Consider the following 19,281-nt stretch of genomic DNA (forward strand, 5'->3'; position numbering starts at 1 on the left):
GTTTTTTATTATACTTGAAATAGATGACAGTTAGCTTAGCAAGTAAACTTTGATCTTCAGTTCCTGTATTTGACAAAACTCTAAAACATGTGAGTTTTGTTTTAGATTACTCAAATAGAAATGAAATGCAGTTAACATCTGATCTTTGTGTTTTTTGTTCAATGATCAGCGTGACCTGTATAAATGCATGAACTTTATTATAGTAACGCTGGTGTTTCCGTCATGTGGTAACTGTTAGGTTTAACTGTACAAAGCTTGTTCGACACATGAGAAACATACAAACTTCACGATGTTCAACTAATATTTTTATCTTAATGAATAATTTGATTACTTAATATATTTATTTCACTTTTATCCTGATAATCATTTGATCAGTCAGATACATTTGATTATTTTCAAATTGATGTTTCCTGGGTCATTATTTTAATTTGCTGCGGGATGAGACAACATGGTGATATTTATGGTGGGCGGAGTTGAACATTTTCATATATATATTACTGTCCGAGAGTAATGATTCTAACAAATACATACAGTTAACTTATTAATTTAAATTAGTTTATTAATGTTTAGGAAATAAAACCATCCCTATCTTCATTGATTAAATCGATTCAGGTCATTTTCAGATCTCGACATAAACACGTGTGACACAGTGAACTGAAGCCCCGCCCTCGGCGTCTCTTGCCATGGCAGCGTGTCAACAGCGCTCCATGGAGACGGCGAAGCCTGAACCGGGGCAGTTTTTCCGCGTTTCTCCGTGATTTGGACACAGCTACCCGCCTGCAGATGATGGGACGGCCCAGGTACTTCACTCCCTCGGAGGTGGCGGCTCACAACACGGCGGAGGACCTGTGGGTGTCGTTTCTGGGCAAAGTGTACGACCTGAGCCCGCTGATGAGCCAATACAAAGGTGAGCCGCAGCAGGTAGATTACTGCGTCACCGGTTGAAGACAGGGCAGGCTGAAAAACACAAAGTGCCTCTGTGAGAAGTCAGAGTCCGTGAGAGTGATTCCTGTTTTTGACTCTTTAGTTACACAACAGGAAAAAGAGTTTCCGGAAGTGTCTGTTCCTGCTGCTAATCCACACAGCGAGCAACCAGAAGGAGTCGCACTGTGTGTGTGAGACTTGTGTGTCCGACATGAAGACTGGCAGAGTACAAACACACAAAATGACAACACAGGGAATAAATAAATAAAAAACAATCCCTGAAAACGTGGATCACAGTTTTTCCACTCGGTTCATTGATTTAATCCATAGACTGTATGCAAAAGATGGTGCGAGGACCTCAGGTCATTTTACTGAAAGAGGCTGCCCTCTGGTGGTCATTTCAGGCATTTCTGCACTGAAGTGTCAAAGACCGATTAAAAAGAAGTGTTTTTTCTTTTGATATTTTAAAGACACAACTAATGATTGACTGTAACATCTAAAGATGAACTAGATCAGCTACTGTTAAAATTATGTGTATAAATTAAATTAGATTAACTGAAAAAGCCGAAGGTGGGTAAATGACCCAAATAGTTTTAAAGAGAATATTTAAACCACTTGGATGAATGAACTTTGTGTGGAAGTTAATCTTAATATTTCAAGGCATCCTGTTTCCTCTGATGACTGATCGGACAGTTTTACTCTGAAAAAATTACACTTTCAAGCATTATGATGCATTCCTATAACTAAAGGTGGAATTTTAGTTTGAAAATCAGAGATTTCATAGCATCCTGTTACCATCCCCTATCTAATACACTTTTATTTTGAAAATGATGAATTCTTTTAACTAACTCTAGGTTTTATTTTGAAAATGTGAGATTTCATAACATTCATTACCTCACCTAACATCACCTTCCAATTACTAATTGGACACTTTTATTTTGAAAACAAAGACACTTTAAAATAATCTTTCCTTAAAGTTGACTCGCTGCTGGAGCCTCAAGTGGACATTAAAGGAACTGCAGTTTTTGTTCCATCAACACTGGCTTCATGCTTTAGACTCTATGATCAGCTTGTTTTGTTGCTGTTTGAAAGCCTTTGTAATATTAATTTGAAAGAGTATAAGTAAACATCTGTGTAGTATTTCCTCCTACAACTTTCTTAAAATGTGAGTGGGTTAAAATCAGACACCGCTGTGGGAGTTCTCAGGTGGAGAGTATTAATGAGGGTAACATGTGTTTCTGTCTGCAGGTGATGTTCTGCTGTTGCCCATCATGGAGTTTGCAGGGAAGGACATCAGCAGCTGGTTTGACCCCAAAACTGAAGACGTGAGTGCCGATCAAACTTATCCTTTAAGCACTTTCTCACTGCTTGTATGGATGCTTCTTGGACCACTAGTGTCTTGCTGAAGGGCATTACAGCATGCTGGAATCAAACATCCTGAGCCACAGTCACACTCAGTCATCTCCTACACCTGTCATTAAGGGCAGCTTGAGTAATAGTCGTGCATTCCTAATCCTGCTGAAGTACAAGTGTTTTCACCTGAATGTACTCGCCTGCTACTGAGTTCTGATTTGGAGAAAATTGAAATACTGTTGTTTAATCTTCTCTACATGAAGCTTCACTTCAGGTTTAAGCCCAAATCCTCCCAACCTCGAGCAACTTTCAGGAAAAAAACACTTTTTCCCAGAGACCTGTGGTTTCCATGGGAGTGCAGACTGCTCTCTAGGCTTGTGTGAGTGGTCAGAATCAGTTTCCAGGTCACATCGTTTTCTCGTATAGAAAATATAGAGAAATAAAACTTCTTATCACAGTTCAGCTAAAGATAACCAGACAACATTTCCTGTTGCTTTGTACTTGGACAGTTAAAGTAAACACACGTCACTGTTTTCTCCAGCAGGTTTTGCTTTTACTTCATGAGGACATTTCAGTTCTCTGATCTGGAGTCTGTGGGCAGTGGCCCGCCTCACACCTGAAACCTGAAACAGCATCTGGTGGTTTTATGCTCCTGTGCTGTCAGTGTAAAAAGATAGTAAATTAATGTCCCACCTGTCCTCAGATCCTGAAGTACGTGGACCCTCTGACCTGCTGTGTGGCGTACTACACCCCCAGGGGGCGTTTCCTGCACATCCCTCCCAACGGTCCGCGCTCCGACTGGGACAGCGACATCGGACTGCCGTGGTGGAGAGATAGCCGATACGAGGTGGGGCTGCTGTCCGCTAAAACCAGGTGGATACGAATCATCAACACGCTGACGTCGCAGGAGCAGTGGATGGAGGTGAGCACATCGCCTCAGCCAGATGCACTTTGGGTAACTGCGCCTTCATGATGTGGCTAACGGTCACAAAGACGTTTAGCTACAAACACAGTGTCCTGATGCCCTCAGGTGTGCTCAGAGGAGACTCTGAACGAGATCCTGCAGCGCTACCTGCGATACAACTCGCATGCCCGCAGCTACACCTGGAAACACAACGGCGCCGTCCTGGACGTGAACAAGACGCTGAGTGAGAACAATGTCCCAGACAATGACCTCGAGCTCGAACAGCTGCGTCTGGACCGAGACGCATTCACCCCCGCCATCCTCCTCCACTACAACGATGACCTCACCGAGGGCTGACCTCTGACCCTGAACTGTGGACTAGAACATAACAGTTATTTTATTAAAGCTGTGCTAACAGGAGCCTTTTCTAACTGTTGTTTAATGGAAGTTTTAACCAAAGAGAGACTTAAATTCTCTTTAAAGGCCAATCTGAGCTGCACATTAGCACAGATGGACTCCCACAAAGTCACTGGAGACCCAGTTCGGGTTCGCTGAGTTCCCTGATGGCTAACTGAGCTAAGCAGTTTGGAAATTTTGTGCATAAAGAGGCTGATCCAGAGCCAAACTCTGTTTGGTCTATCTGTCTATATGTTGTTTCTTTGCATTTAACTTAATTTTACATCTTCTTTTACATCTATCAGTTCAGCCCTCACATCTTTAAATAGCCCTAAATTTAAGTAAATATGACGAGATGAATATGAAGAGAAAATGTTGGCCACCCCTGGTTTAAACCTAATTCACCACTCCAGTGAGTCAGGCCCCACAGACTCCCGTGTTAAAATATTCAACTCTTCAGGTGAAATTAACATGTTTACAACCTTTACAAATAATAGATTTCAGGTAGAATGAGATATATATTAATAACATATAACGTACAACAACTAAAGGCTTAAAAAAGTGGAGGTTAACGTCAGTAAAACACATGTATAGATGTACAACAAGCCTGTAAAAGTCAGACCTGAAGCTTTTTAGCTTAGTTGGCGTATCTCTGGATGGCGTAACCATCAGAGAACACTGTGAGTAACAAAACCCAGAATGGGGCGTCACAGAGTGCTTTCTTACAGGTCATGGAGTTCCACAGGGCTCTGTTATAGGTCCTTTACTTTTGTTCAGATTTAAATTATAATCTAAATTCACTTGTTTAAATTGTATTAACACTTAAAGTTTCCATTAATGGTAGTGTGGCCTGTTTGCTGCTGTTGGAACATTATGTTTAACGCAAACATGTGACTAAAATTGTACTTGAGACCATCCCCTAAAACCTGGTGAATGTTAATGTGATTATGAATTAATGTCATAGAAAAACTGATCCAGATGGTTTTCCACAGTTTGTTTCAATTAAACCATTTAATGTTGAACTCTGTGTCCTGAACACCTCTTGTTTTATATCGAGCTTTGTGTTTATGGTTATCTTGTGTTAAATTTTAAGACCACATGTCTGTGTTTGTTTGTGATCTTGCATTTACACATAGTTTGAATTTGTGAACACTGTGGTTGATTTTAGGGAAGTTCAGACCGAGGAATGCTTCCCTCCCTGGGAGAAAATGTTTCTGAACAAAAGGGAAATTCTGAGGCTCGTTTTACAGAAAATACTAAAATAGGATGTGAGACCAGGAGCTAAATCCTCAAAAATAATTATGATGCGCTTAATAAAACGGGTACTTGCACATAGTTTCATACTTGGTGGGTGGGAGGGAGGAGGTGATGTAAATTTTTATCTGATGCTTTCCAGCTGATTCTTCACAGGCAGAGCAGAGGTGAGGAGCACTTTATTCTTTCTCCATTATTAGTTTGAATTAGCTTTGATATTTAAGTGAGTTTGGTAGAAAGAACAATTTGATTTGGTTTGATTTTGTTGAGATTAGCATAGGTGTGTTTATATACTGAATATCTACATAAATCCAGCTACAGGTGTTTTCATTTAAACTACTTTGATGCAATTTATATTTAATAAGTTTAAAATAACTTTATGGTTTAACTTGAAAGTAATAAAGGGAGGCATCACCGGGTAGTTTTTGAGACTTTTGTTTGTCTCTCCAAAGGTACTGTAACTTGACTGACTCTATTTTAACCACAGTAAGAGGTGAGCAGAATGGAGGAATCATATTATGAGAATTACTGGGACCAGACGACGCACTCTCTCACAGGTATCCGTGTCATTTAAGTTGGGAATGTCTTGGTTGTAGCGTGCACCTGTAATAACTGAGCGTCTGTCAAGCAGACAGTCCAGCACCCTCATCTGCATCCAGGTTCAGACGGTGGCTGTTTCCTGGTCTGATCGTCGTGGTCCTGCTGATTCTGATCATAGTGATGGGAAGTACCAGTAAGTGCGTGCACGCACACACACACACACACACACACACACACACACACACACACACACACACACACACACACACACACACACACACACACACACACACACATTCTAGTTTAGGTTAAATGTGGGGACCACTGTTGTCAGGTCATTTGTGAGGACCCCCAGTTTATACTTTCATAAACAGACACGACCACAAAACAGTCAAGTATTTTGTCACCCAGATGCCCCTAGAGAGCTAAACTTTTAAAATCATTGCAGCACAAGCATCTTCATCTTCTTCTGGCTTCTGTCTTTAGAACTTGCTACATCTCAGCCTATTCCCAGGATCCTCCTCTATCACACCACTCTGCATGTCCTCGTTCTGTCATGGTCCTCGGTCACTGACCCAGTGTCTTGACTTCATAGTTTTGTTTTATTTTGAATATTTTCTGGTGATTCTAGGTTTGTCTTGTTTTTCGCTTCATGTCTGTAGTTTTGGTTATATTGTTCTTTTCGTATTTTGTTTGATCCTGTTCTTAATTCCCCTGTGTTATCTTTATTCATGTCTGTTTTTCTCATCTTGCAACAACATTTCACTTCCTGTTTTATTGACTGACTGTGACTCACAGTGGATGCTGGCATGTTTCTGGTTGGTGTGGTTTTCTGTTTTAATGATTCTTCTGAGCATTTTTGTACCTTTTTGTATCCAGATTTCTTTTGTATTCCCCCCCCCCCCACACACACACACACACACACGCACACACACACTACCAGTGTTGGGCAAGTTACTATGAAAAAGTAATTATTTATAGTTACTTTTTTGAAGAAGTAACTAGTAAGTGAGTTACAAGATTCTAAAAGTAATTAATTACTTGAAAAGTAACTATTGCGTTACTTTAACAAAACGTTTAACCCTCTGGGGTCCAGGGTACAATTGGCCATTTGTAACTACTTTAAAAACTATTTATTTTGCCTTGTTTGGTTTCATCCTTTTCAGCACAACCTCACGTGTCTGAATTTACAGTTATGTTTTCATTTTGACATACTGCATTAACACAATTGATCTAAAATCAGACAAAAAACATAAAATCCGAGTAGAAAAAGTTATATTTACTTATTATGTTATGTTTACTGTAACAACCACAAACATGTTTATTGAATCATATTTCATAACTTTAAATGCAAATATAAATTGTCAATTTTAAAATCCTATGCACAAGTTTGCAAACAACAAAGTTATTGGCATCCATTTACCTTTTACCTTGATTTTTTTAAATAACAATTTCAATCTATTTACACAACAATCAGCTGTTCTTCAATAAGATGCCACACAAATTATTTGTGCCACTCCAAAACAATAATTTCTGTCCACTATAAAGGAGAAAATCACAGCCTGATACCTGCAGGTCTGACAGCAGCAGGTGTGTCACTACAATCAGCAGGAGCAGAGTACGTTAGTAGCTAAATCACTGTGACTGCAAAGATGGTTTACAGAATTTTCTTATAATTGAAAATAATTTTTGATCCTTCAACATGACATAAAGATAAAACAAATGATAGCTAAACTCTAATCACACAATAGATATTTACATGACATCATCTTCAAATTAAATTATTATTAAATAAATACAATTTTCACCCATAGAAAGATAAAAGTCATTTGATTTACAGTTTTTGTTATATTGAATCTACATTATGTAATAGAGCCAGTTTTTAAAATGAGCGTTTTATTTTATCATCTCTAGTTTTGTTTCATTTTGTTCTTTTAATGATTTTGCTTTACTGAACATTTTTTTATTTTTGTCTTACTTTGTTGAGCAAATTTCTTTATTACACTATTATTTTATTGTATTATAGAGTGTTTAGTTTGCTATACTACAAGAATTTCCTCTTTTTGGGGATGTGTACAGTTGACCTTGTCCATCTCTTTTTTCAGACAGGAAGATGTCAAATCGTCTGGGGACTTTGGAGCAGAGAGTTTCCAACCTCAGTAAGATCGTCCAATCACTGAACGCCTCACTGCATCACACTCAAGGTAGCACACCTGTTAGTTAACGTCTTTTTGGAGAACACTCAAAAAACAAAACAAAAACAGGACACAGTTTCAGCACATTACTCTGCTACACTTAAAATGTGAATGTGGTTAGCTTACATAGATTTTATACGTCAAACTTAAAGGTGTTTAGATCCACAGCAAAACTAGTTATTGTCCCAGTTCTGGGTCATCTTGACCCAGCATTTTCAGTTTCTTGTGTTTTGGTATTCTTCTTCTTCTGAGTTATGATTTATGTTCTGATTCTTTAGTTGTGCTGTTTTGATTATTATTATTCTAGGTTTCAGTTTGGTCCTGGTTATGAGTTTAGTTTTTAAGTTTTGTGTCAAGTCTGTGTCTCGATGTGATTTGTTTCTTGTTTCCTGTTATACTTTGAACGTCCATGTCTTATGTCAGTGTCCATTTTACTTCCCCCTGTCGCGTTAGCCCTAATTTCTCCCAGCTGTGTCTCCCTCCTGTTTCCTATTCCCTGATTACTCCACTGTGTATTTAAGCCCTGTGTTTGCCCTCTGGCGTGTCGTTAATGTTTGCTACCCTCAGTATGCTGTGCGTTTGTCTTCTACTTCTGTTTAGTTGCTCAGTTCCTATATTCACAGTTTTTTTTTGTTTTTTTGGACATTTTATTTTTGTGGAGTTTTTCCGAGCAACAAAGCTGTGCTTTAAGTTTAACCTGTCGGTTCAGAGTCCTGCTCTTGGGTCCACCTTTCCGGCCTGCCCGCCACACAGCCTATCATGACAGTTACAGCTATCTAGTAGAGGTGGACAATGTAACACTAGATAACACTAGATATTGAAACATTATATATTTAAATTAAAAATGACACATTTATATTAAAGCACTGCTTATTCATAGTGGAGTAGATTCGGTACCTTTGTGTCAAATTAATATATTTGGAGGGATTTTATTGTTTCCCTTGTTTTCCTTAAAACCACCTGATTTAAAGGTTTAAAGTAATTCCTCTCTATTTCTGAAGTAGGACCCAAACATTAAACTCTTCAGTTTAGACAGAGTGTTTATTTACAAGGTGGTGAAGTAATTCACCAATAAATCTCCGTGTGTCCCAGACCCCCGTCTTCATCCAGTGTCAGTGCTCTGTGCATGTGCTCCTTAGTGTTCGTGTAACCCGTGCTTGCTGCCCTCTCGTCCCGCAATTCTCCTGAGAAAATAACAGAAGGAGCCGTAAATACACTACACTGCGACAAACTCACACTCACTGACTTCCAGCTGGGAAACTAACAGGAAGTCTCACAAAACGATCCAGCATCGGAGAGAGCTTCACCACACTGCTGAGTAGCTCCCTCAACGAGGCTTGATCATCTGCAGGTTTGTGTGAACATCTTCCTCAGGTGTGGCCAGCCACCTGGCAGAGCACACCCACCAGGCCTAATGGTGCCCGTAAACCAGCCTATCAGATGCACCCACACCCATATACACACCCACACACACATACCTGCAATCAGGGAAACCAGTGACAGCCATACCATACATCAAATATACTTATAACAAGTAATATAAGTCCAAAACTGCAGAGGACCCCTGGGTCATCAGACCCAGGTCCCTGACACTAAAATATTTATCTCATAAGGGATTTATGCAGACTTACACTAACAATGTGAAAGTCTAAACCAAACGTCATCATTTTAAGTGTTCCAGTTGCCAAGTTGCTAAACATGCTAAGTCTTCTTGTTTCTAGAAACAGCTAAACAAGTTCAGCAGCTCCAGTATGCTGTTGACAACAACACGGACCAGCTTAACTCAGGTTTGTCTGCCCCCCTGTGGATTATACTGCTGGTGATGACTCCAAACATCATGTTTAACCTGTGTTTGTGCTGTGTGTTCAGTGTGATATGGATCCATAATGATATGGAAAGATTCAAAATCAAACAATTCCAGATGAAAGAGGATGAAAATCATAAAGCCATACTGGCATCATACTAGCCAAACCAGCCATTCCAAACTTTTTAAAAATGATTTTCCATTTTTGTTTATTTTAACTTATTTTTTCTATTTACTATTTTTCTGTACTGTGCTTTGTGACTGCAAGTCTGTGAGTCTGCAAGTCTTCCTTCCTTATTTACTTTCTTTCCTTTTTCCATGTTTCATCCTGCTTTTTATTGAATTTAATTCCCCAAATGTTTGGGCCATACTCAAAGACACATCATGCCTTTATTTGCATTTTTTTTTCAAAAAGGTTTTTCAGAAATTACAAAAACATGCACACATGTCCACAGATTGCCCTTAAAGAGTGACTCGACTGAAAAAGAAAGTGATCCAGAGTTGGTGGGAATTTTATATCAGGTTTCCAGCTGCAAATCCCTCCTGTCAGACACTGTAGAAACAAAATTAGCATGTTAGCAGAAGCAGCATTTTCTGTGTAGCTTTGCTCAGTGTTAGCACAGCTTTTAGTGCAGAAATGAGCCATGCCAGCTTTGACAGAAGCTGCTGTAACCCTGGAGATGAGAATAGGACAATTATGTTCACTTCTGCATAGAATTCTCTCACAACCATAATAAGTAATGTATGTGTGTTTTTCCAGGCGGTGGAAACCCGGGCAGCCGGACAACCTGACCGGTCACGGAGATGAAGACTGCGCTCACCTTTATGATGATGGACTCCTGAACGACGTGCACTGCTCCATCAAGATGCAGTTCATCTGTCAGAAACCTACCGTGAATGCCTGAACACACCTGCTTCCCTGGCTTTGCCCACATCTGCTCTCAGATTACACCGCGAAAACTTGTAATATAATGAAGATATCCCACTTACTGCTCTACAGGGGGCGCTCTCCAGCAGGTCCAGAGTTAATGAGGCTATATGGAACTGTAGAAGAAAATTGTAGAAAATTTCCTAAGGTGTTTACTTTAAAGACTGAATAGAACATGGACTAAAACTGAAACTGTAGAAAAACATTAGTGAGAAAGACCTGTAATTGCAACACATGAGCTCTTTAATGAGCGTCCTGATGCCCTCAGGTGTGCTCAGAGGAGAATCTGAGGAGATCCTCCAACATTACCTGCACTACATCTCAATGCTACATCTGGAAATACAACAGCACTGTCGGGACATGAAGAAGATGCTGAACGAAAACAGCACTCCAGTGAGATCTGCTCAGCCCCGCTGTCCACCTCCCTCTTAAATGACAACCTCACTGAGGGCTGACCTCTGACCTCTTGAACGTCGGACTTTCACTAGGTCATGGAGTTGGGTTTTGTTTTAGCTACATACTAATGAGGAACTTTTTATTCAAAAAACCTACCTTTTGAATGAATACAATTATGTATAAAGAGGTTAATGTTAGCCAAACCCTACCCCTAACTCTAAATGGGGTCCTTGTAACCAAGCGTATGCTAGCAGATGACTTTTTTTTTTTTTTTTTGCTATTTCTAATCATTTGTGGCTGCACATTTGTTTTTCTTGTTAGTTTGCTTTAATCCTTTTGGTCATCATGCTGTATTGTGCACATGTGGGTAAAACACACATCAAGGGCTGGACTAGGCCATTTAACATCTCAGTAAGGTGTTTCATCAGTGCCAAATAATTAGCAAGATCTAATAATATTTTAACAGTACTTTCACTGTAACCTTTAACCATGCTTTGAGTCAGTTAACCATGATGTGGTAATTTTGTAAACTTATCTAAGTCTGTGGTCCTGAAGTAGAAATGCTGGCCACTTCAAACTAGGGGACGAACCTAGTGGAGGACATCCTTACCCACAGACTCTCACATTCAAATGTCCAAGTTCAAAGCAGAAATAAACATTGTTACAGCCTGATTACAAAAAATAGTTTTGGTCTCTATATCTACACCCCTGCTTTATTGCAACAAACTTACTTTTTTAAAGCATCTGAATAAAGCCGTGTCAGATATTATGATGGTATTATCGTCACACAGTTTTTGTAGGTTTTGGTTGATTTTAGGGAAGTATCAACTGAAAAGTGGCTCTTTGGCAGGGAATGGCTGCCTGTTTCTGATTAAAAAGGAAGTTTTGAAAGCAACTTCTGTAAAACTTGGGCTGATTCACTTTAAAATCTAACGAATAGGATGATAAACACGAAGCTAAGACCCCCAAAATGTTGTGACATACCCGTAAAAATGATGAGTGAGTGTTTTCACACAGCTAGTTGCATGAAGGGCAGGAAGAGGAGGAAATATCAATCTTTATGTCTGAGAATCCCTGCTACTTCAGAGGCAGAACTAAGGTGAGAAACTTTCATTATTAATTTGTTTGTAACAGTGTGAATTGGGTTTGATATTTGAATCAGTTTAGTAATTTTAAAAGATGCAGTTTGAATTTCATTATTACATCTTGATGTTAACACAGCTTTGTATATTTATTGAAAATATACATAAATCCAGTTAAGAGTTTACACTGCTTTGGTTTGATTCTTTTCAACATAAAGATTCAAATCTATAACAGGTTAAATTAAAATGCAGAACTGATTCTTTATACTTTGCTTTCAAGCAGCACGACTTTAAGATGGTCTTGAGCAGAAGTTCTCCAGGCTTTCTTAAGGTCTTCTTTTTCCATTGGCTGCTTTTTCACCCATTTTCAGTCCAGTTCCTTAACATTTTCAGCATAGACCTCATTTACCTATGGGGACATAAAGAACTTCCATCTTTGGGCACATTTTCAGGCTCTATAAATGTTGCTGATCTCTATAATTAGAACAGGGGTCTAATGAACCCAGTTTGAGGTTAGGATAGGGGAGCCTACGAGACGTGTACCCTGTAACTCAGACTATTTCAGGAACAGCAGGTCCGGGGGAGGTTGAGGTCAGGAGACCTCCAGCAAGAGAAGGGTCTTCAACATACTCATATATGATATCAAAGGTGAAGCAACAGCAGGTATAAATGTAAATGTGGAGTGGATGTGTCTTTGTCACATGGGAACAATAAGACCCACTCATGAATAAATATCTCAAACCATCGAACTATCCTTTTGATTGTCTCCTTCCACAACTACATCACGTCATTATAGAACGAACCAATTTTAAAACTGTATCTTTAGGCACTTTGTTACTAGCAGCCTGCTGCAAAAACACACCATTAGTTCCCATTTTTGTGGCTCAATCTATGACAATTATCTGATATAATACAGTTTGACAGGAATCAAGCATTTTTGCACCAATAAGGTGATTCCCAAATAACTATTACCTGAAAATTTTGACTTAAGAAAATCAGGAAACTGGCTGGAAAAAGAAGTGGCAGGTCTAAAAAAACAACAAAAAACTGTGTGCTGCAGATAAACAGTAACTGAAAATCAAATCATTGAGAAAGATGAAAAAATTAAACACTTCATTCTTCAGCATGACAATGATCCCAAGCACACTGTTAATGCAATAGGATTAGAATAGCTATTTTTTGAGAATCTTTTTGTGCAGATTTCTTTACTTTTTTAAATTTCTTATTTAACCAGACTAGGTGGCCGCGATGTCTGACGTACCTTATGAGAATAATTGGGACAACACTGCGCTCTGGACCAAAGGTATCTGTTTGAGCTTGAGTAGGCAACTTATTTGATTTTAGGATTTTAAGATCTACTTGTGAAGCAGTAACTATGTCTGTCTCTGTCAGATTCTCCACCGTACTTCGTCTCACCGATGTCCAGGTTCAAACGCTGGTTATTTCCTGGTCTGACTGCTGTGGTCCTGTTGATTCTGATCATAGTGCTTGGAGTTACCAGTGAGTATAAAACAGACACATAAACAGAGATTTCTTTATGACTAATTTTACTCCACTGACCTTTTTGTGATTATGCTGATCTGCTTTGTAAGGCTGTCATGTTTATTCCATTATAGGCAATGCTCACTGTTTTAGTTACTATAACACAAGCTTAGCTAAATATTATTTTTATTTGCTGTCGTTTTGTGTGTTCAGACACAAAGACATCAAAATATCTGTGGTCTGTGGATCAGAGAGTTTCCAACATGAGTGACACCATCCAGTCATTTAACACCTCACTGCATCAAGCTCAAGGTAAAATGCCTGTTAGTCAATGTCTTTGTCACACATAGTATTAGAAAACTAAATGTGGTTAGTTCATATGTAAAGACTTTATAAGTCAGACTTTCTAAGTTAACAGATTTGCGGATTTGCAGTGTAACCCACAACATCCAGAATTTTATGGCTCCCTAAAGACAAGACCTGCTCCAGGTCTTTCCAGTCATTTGGGATAACTGGGTCTGACCAGCAGCATTCATCTAATCCAAGTCACCAGAACGTAGCGATCACTCGACAGTGCTGCTTTTCTCTCTGAGAGGCTAAGACATAAGATCAGAATATATGACAAAAAAGTTACTGACCCTTAGCCTACGGTGCTCAAACACCATATGCACTTATGAGCCACCTTGAGCCACCTTGAACATGATGATGATGCAATCAGCATTTTATCACCTCAGACGTTTATCAAAGGTTAAGCCCTTTCTTTCCAAGCGTGACTTGGAAAGTGTTATTCATGCCTTTATTACCTCACGTTTAGATTATTGTAATTCTCTTTTAATAGGGGTTGGGCACTTTGTCACGCTTGCAATTAGTGCAAAATGCTGCGGCACGATTTTTAACTGGCAGAAGAAAATTTGATCACATCACTCCGATTTTGGCCTCTTTACACTGGCTTCCAATTGAATTCAGGATCCGTTTTAAAGTCCATTTATTGGTTTTTAAATCTCTAAATGGTCTGGCACCTGTTTATTTGTCTGACTTGTTGAAGCCCCACGTCCCCACTCGTTCCCTTCGGTCAGCTGAGCAGTTGCTGCTTTCGGTCCGAGCGTTCTCTGTTGCCGCGCCGATGCTTTGGAATAACCTTCCTCTCCATATCAGACAGGCTACATCAGTGCCAGTTTTTAAGTCTTTATTAAAAACCTATTTTTTATTCCCTGGCTTTTAACTCTGTGGGTAACTGATATTTTTTATTGCTTTGTTTTTTTTAAATTATTTTTTATTTTATTGCTATGTCTAGTTTTATTACTATGTGCATATTAGTATTGTATGGCACTTTGGTCTACTAGGTGTGTTTTTAAAGTGCTATATAAATAAATAAATGATGATGATGATGATGATGATGTTTGTACCCATGCCTGGTACAGAAGTGAAATAACAAAATACCAATCTGGTTCAAATGAGACTGGGTAGTGCTTGCAATCTACAGGTCTCTACTATGTCACCCACATGAGCTTTTGAAGGCACCACAGCAATTTATGTAGTCCCCAACAAGGACTGTAGGATTCGATCAAAAATTAACCAAGAAGGTTTGGTGTTCTCAACTGCTGCACAAGTGCGCACATTCAAAAGGATTACCCTCTGTGAGCTAAATGTTCATAGAGGTGACTTTCACTTTCTGGGATTGTGATTCCACAATCCTTCCTTTAGAAAGAAGTGAGGCCAAAGTCTAGTGATGGTGAGATGAAGCCTCGAACTGGAGCTTTCCATCCAACAGGCCGACGGTCCAACATGGTTCCAAGCATTGTGATGATTCATTTGCTCTACTGCGCCATCAAGTGGACGATTCAAGTGAAACAGGCTCTGTGATTATAATGATGTGATGTGTAAACCTCTGAACTAAATAAATAAATTGTTTTCATAGTTATTTATCCCGAATATTGTCTCAGTCTGATACAAAAGAGAAAGTGGAAACTATCAGGACAGAATTTTTAACTGTAATCATGCTTATATCTACATCTGGATGATGACACAAACTAGTGCGTGGCGCTTCACTTTTTAATAAACTAAAAGACAGAATTCAGATTATAGGATCTGTAGTGTTGTTTATTTATATTATGGCACTTATCATTTATTATATTTATTACTGTGTGCATACTTTATTAGGAGAGATGACATAAAAAAAACCTCTTCCTTGCTGGCTTCATCGAAGAAGAAATGCTCAAGTAAATCAGGAAATCAGCCGTGTTTTGCTGCCCATTTTATTTTGAATCTGGCGCAAACCGGCGTAATCAAAGCAAGCTTCGATACGCACTTCACAAAAACTCCCCCGAGATTACCCGACACATGCTTCGAAGCTTCGGCACACAGGACACATCACTACCAATGTCACTCCACCTTCTTAACAAGGTCAGGTTTCTTCCTTACAACTGTAGTGATGCTCCAGATACAAAAAAAGTCTATAATTCTGAGGGTCAGAAGGCCAATTGGTCTTTGCTAAGGCAAACCCCATCGAGGCCTAACCACCCAAGGCTACCATTTCCCTTGAGGCCCCGGTTAGCCAGTGCTGTCTCAGTACTAGCTGCTTTTAAATAGCTGCCTTTCACATATTCCATTTCATATTAAGACAATTTTAGGGGTTTCCCCATAGCCCTTGTGTTCCTTAACAACATCTTATTTGAAGGATTTTTGAGATATTCTAAATTAATCAGTGAACTAGCTACAGTGTCAAACATGCTAACATGCTAAATCTTTTTCTTTCTAGAAACAGCTAAACAAGTTCAGCAGCTGCAGTTTACTGTTGAGAACAACAAGGACCAGCTTACCTCAGGTCTGTCTGCCCCCTGTAGATTTTACTGCTGGTGATGACTCCAAACATCATGTTTAACTTCTGTTTGTGCTGTGTGATCAGTGTCGGAGGCCATGAAGCAGCTGGCACTCATCGACACACTCACCAAGAATATTGCAGCCATCAAATGTTCCCTTGAACACATCATCAACAACAGTGCGTTTACCATATTTTACCATTTTACACATCTGCAGACTGAATTTCACATCTGTGGTAACTGTTTCTCTCTGTCAGGTTCAACTACAGGTGGTTGTTGTCCTCTGGGTTGGACTGTGTTTGAGTCCAACTGTTACTTCTTCAGCAGTGATTCTCGGTCCTGGAACCAGTCCAGAGACTGGTGTCAAACACAACAAGCCCACCTGGTCATTCTGCGTAACGACAAGGAGTGGGTAAGACCTGCCCACACCTGTCACATGACCTACTATGAAACACTTTTTTGCAATATTATGCAATATTGTATTGTACCACAAGATGGAGTAGTGAGTCAATGTAATTTTTATTTAAACAGCTTAGTCATTAAATACAAATTCTTCACAAACAATATATTTTTTGTTGTTGTTGTTGTTGTTGTTCTTTTTCCAAATGCCGTCATTGTCTCTTTATCCAGGACTTTGTGACCCATAACACAATCCCTCAATTGTACTGGGTCGGTTTGTCTGACTCCAGAACTGGGAGGTGGGAGTGGGTGAACCAGACACCATACAGGATTGAGCGCAGGTCTGTTTCAGTAACAAAAAATATAAATTCTCTGTTATTTTCTCCTGTCATGCTGCATTAACTGTGTACGGCCACTTAATATCAATTAACTCAAGACACAAGGATAAAAATGACTATTTCTTGCATTTATAAAATATTCTCTAACCTGCAATTTAAAACTCAAGGTCCAATTAAAAATCTGAAAACTTTCTGTTACATTTTCTCCTGTTTACCTGTGTTCCCCTTGATGAATGTGCCTTTTCAGGCGATGGAGACCCGGGCAGCCTGACAGCTGGACTGGGCACGGTCTTGGAGGGGATGAAGACTGTGCTCACCTTCACAGTGATGGACGCCTGAATGACCACCACTGCTCCACCAGGTTCCGCTTCATCTGTCAGAAACACAGCCTGAATATTTGAACACATTCGTCGCCTGGCTCCACCCACAAACTGCTCTCCAACTACTGTTGATTACAAAGAAAATTTCTCTTTAAGATATAAGACAGAAAAATCTTATCTTATTAAGTAGAATTCATCTAATGTGGACTTCCTGTTCCATAGTGGGGCGCTGTTGAGCTTGACCAGAATGAATGGGACTCTATGGAGTCCATGATTTACAGGTTGTGTTTTTGTTGTAGTAAAATACCTTTCTGTGAGTATTAGGGACATCACACCACCAGGTCCAGTTTATCCCAGATCACAAAGCCTAACCCTTTGTGCTCTTTAGCTTCACCTACCACCATTCAAACTGAACAGGCTTACTGTGTGCATGTTTTAGATAGTACACAAGAGTCACTGTGATGTCACACATTGATTATAGACTCACTATGTTGGGTTTTAAGTGCCAGAAACAATAAGCAGACTGGGTGACGTGTTAAGTTATCAGTTGTGTGCATCTCACAGGCACAAATATCTGTTAATTACTGCCAAGGAAGATTAAGATAAAATCCTAGAATTTCACTGACCAAACCTTTGGACTTCTTGGATTGTCTGTTAACTGCACTGAAGCCATATGTTAGTTAAGATAATTGCATCAAATGCTCCAAAATCACAAACATCATCCAGAAATGCAGTTCAGGGATTGTCGTTGGCTGAGCTGAAGCCTAGCAGACACTTAGTACCTGTCCAGCTTGACATAATTTAAATAGGTGAATCACAAAAATTGTACTACAGTTGTACAAACAATGTTACAATGTAAACCTAAATAAAAAGTATCCATCCATCCATTCTCTTCCACTTGTTCTTGTCAGGGTCGTGGGTGGCTGGAGCCTAGCACAGGGCGAGAGGCCGGGTACACCCTGGACAGGTCACCAGTCCATCCCAGGCCTATTACAAAGAGATAGACAACAATTCACACTCATATTCACACTTAAGGGAAATTTAGGATCACTGATTAACCCAACCCCACTAACTGCATGTCTTTGGATTGTGGGTGGAAGCAGGAGTACCTGGAGGGATGATCAATAATTGAGCTCTGTGGAACTTCATCTGTGATGTCCCGGCGTTTTCGGTGGAAGAAACACATCACGATGAACACAATCAATTTACTAGATCTTCCTTGCGAGGATGATTCAGATTTGCATCAAGAAATTCTATGTTTTTTCTTTAGGATTTCTCGAGTTTTGGCTTCTAATTTCATTTTGTTGATTTCTTTTGTTAGGTTTCTGATGTTCTTAGGTTCACTCAGTCTTTCCCTGTCTTTTTTTTTGTTCATTGCCTTTGACCTCTTGTCTCTGGTCACTTCCTTTTTCAAAGTTATTCTCTGATGCGTCTTGTTCTAGATGTACTTTGCTTTTTGTTTCCCTCTTTGCAATTATATGCCCTGCTCTCATTGTCCCCTCCACCATCTGATTCCTCACGTAAACTTTAGTTTACTTTAAGAAAAAAAATCTTGCCTTCTTTGTTTTTGTAAAATTGTTTGTCAGTATTTTTTTCAGCTTGCATGCTTTTTATGTTGGATGACCCGAGTCGCCTGACAACTTTTAGTTTACATTTTCAATTGTAATAAAGTTGCTTTTACACCCAGAGAACTCCCTCTGTTTGGGTCATCTCTCCTGAATTATACTGAAACTTTCAGTGACTCTGATACAGTGAAGCTTTTAATTCACTTGTCCCAATAATATTTTATTCATTTATTGGTTTCACAAGGCAAAACATATCTACTTACAGTGAGCATATGATAAATCTGATGTAGCCCATGCAATGAAACAGCCAATCCTAACAGCTGCAGGTGTCTAAAAGGGAGTTTTTCCTTCCCACTGTCACCAAGTGCTTGCTCAAATTAGGTCGTCTGATTTGGGTTTTTTCTCTATATTATTGTAGTGTCCTTATGATATAAAGTGCTTTGAGGTTGTTGTTTAATTTTTTCAGTAATTTAAAATACGCACACCAAGCTCAGCAAATGGAAGTTCCTATCTATATCAGATATTATGGTGTCATCATTTTGCATAGCAACAGCATAGTAATGGCTGAAATTTTGTACTGCT

At 39.3% G+C, this 19,281-nt stretch overlaps 2 protein-coding genes across 3 annotated transcripts; both read left to right on the plus strand.

Annotated features, from left to right (window-relative positions):
• The first annotated feature begins 677 nt into the window (after nucleotides 1-677).
• cyb5d1 (cytochrome b5 domain containing 1) lies at nucleotides 678-4,579 on the plus strand. Its single transcript, XM_006809066.3, has 4 exons — nucleotides 678-907; nucleotides 2,173-2,249; nucleotides 2,981-3,199; nucleotides 3,308-4,579. The coding sequence occupies exons 1-4, from the start codon at nucleotides 784-786 to the stop codon at nucleotides 3,536-3,538; spliced, it is 651 nt and encodes a 216-aa protein (XP_006809129.2). The 5' UTR covers nucleotides 678-783; the 3' UTR covers nucleotides 3,539-4,579.
• A 400-nt stretch (nucleotides 4,580-4,979) lies between these two features.
• Nucleotides 4,980-18,016, plus strand: LOC102793542 (asialoglycoprotein receptor 1-like). 2 transcript variants are annotated; one of them, XM_087831665.1, is made up of 9 exons: nucleotides 4,980-4,993; nucleotides 5,316-5,388; nucleotides 5,463-5,564; nucleotides 7,477-7,575; nucleotides 16,017-16,082; nucleotides 16,164-16,256; nucleotides 16,335-16,489; nucleotides 16,708-16,817; nucleotides 17,062-18,016. In XM_087831665.1, exons 2-9 carry the CDS (start codon nucleotides 5,334-5,336, stop codon nucleotides 17,213-17,215), a joined length of 834 nt encoding a protein of 277 aa, XP_087687791.1. In that variant the 5' UTR covers nucleotides 4,980-4,993; nucleotides 5,316-5,333; the 3' UTR covers nucleotides 17,216-18,016. The 2 variants fall into 2 exon arrangements, with proteins under 2 accessions (XP_087687791.1, XP_087687787.1); XM_087831661.1 differs by lacking the exons at nucleotides 4,980-4,993; nucleotides 5,316-5,388; nucleotides 5,463-5,564; nucleotides 7,477-7,575 and adding exons at nucleotides 11,700-11,793; nucleotides 13,011-13,079; nucleotides 13,169-13,276; nucleotides 13,472-13,570.
• Nucleotides 18,017-19,281: the final 1,265 nt, after the last annotated feature.

Source organism: Neolamprologus brichardi, chromosome 3 (genome assembly GCF_056152115.1).
Source record: "Neolamprologus brichardi isolate AB-2024 chromosome 3, ASM5615211v1, whole genome shotgun sequence".
In the NCBI taxonomy this organism is placed as follows: Eukaryota; Metazoa; Chordata; class Actinopteri; order Cichliformes; family Cichlidae; genus Neolamprologus; species Neolamprologus brichardi.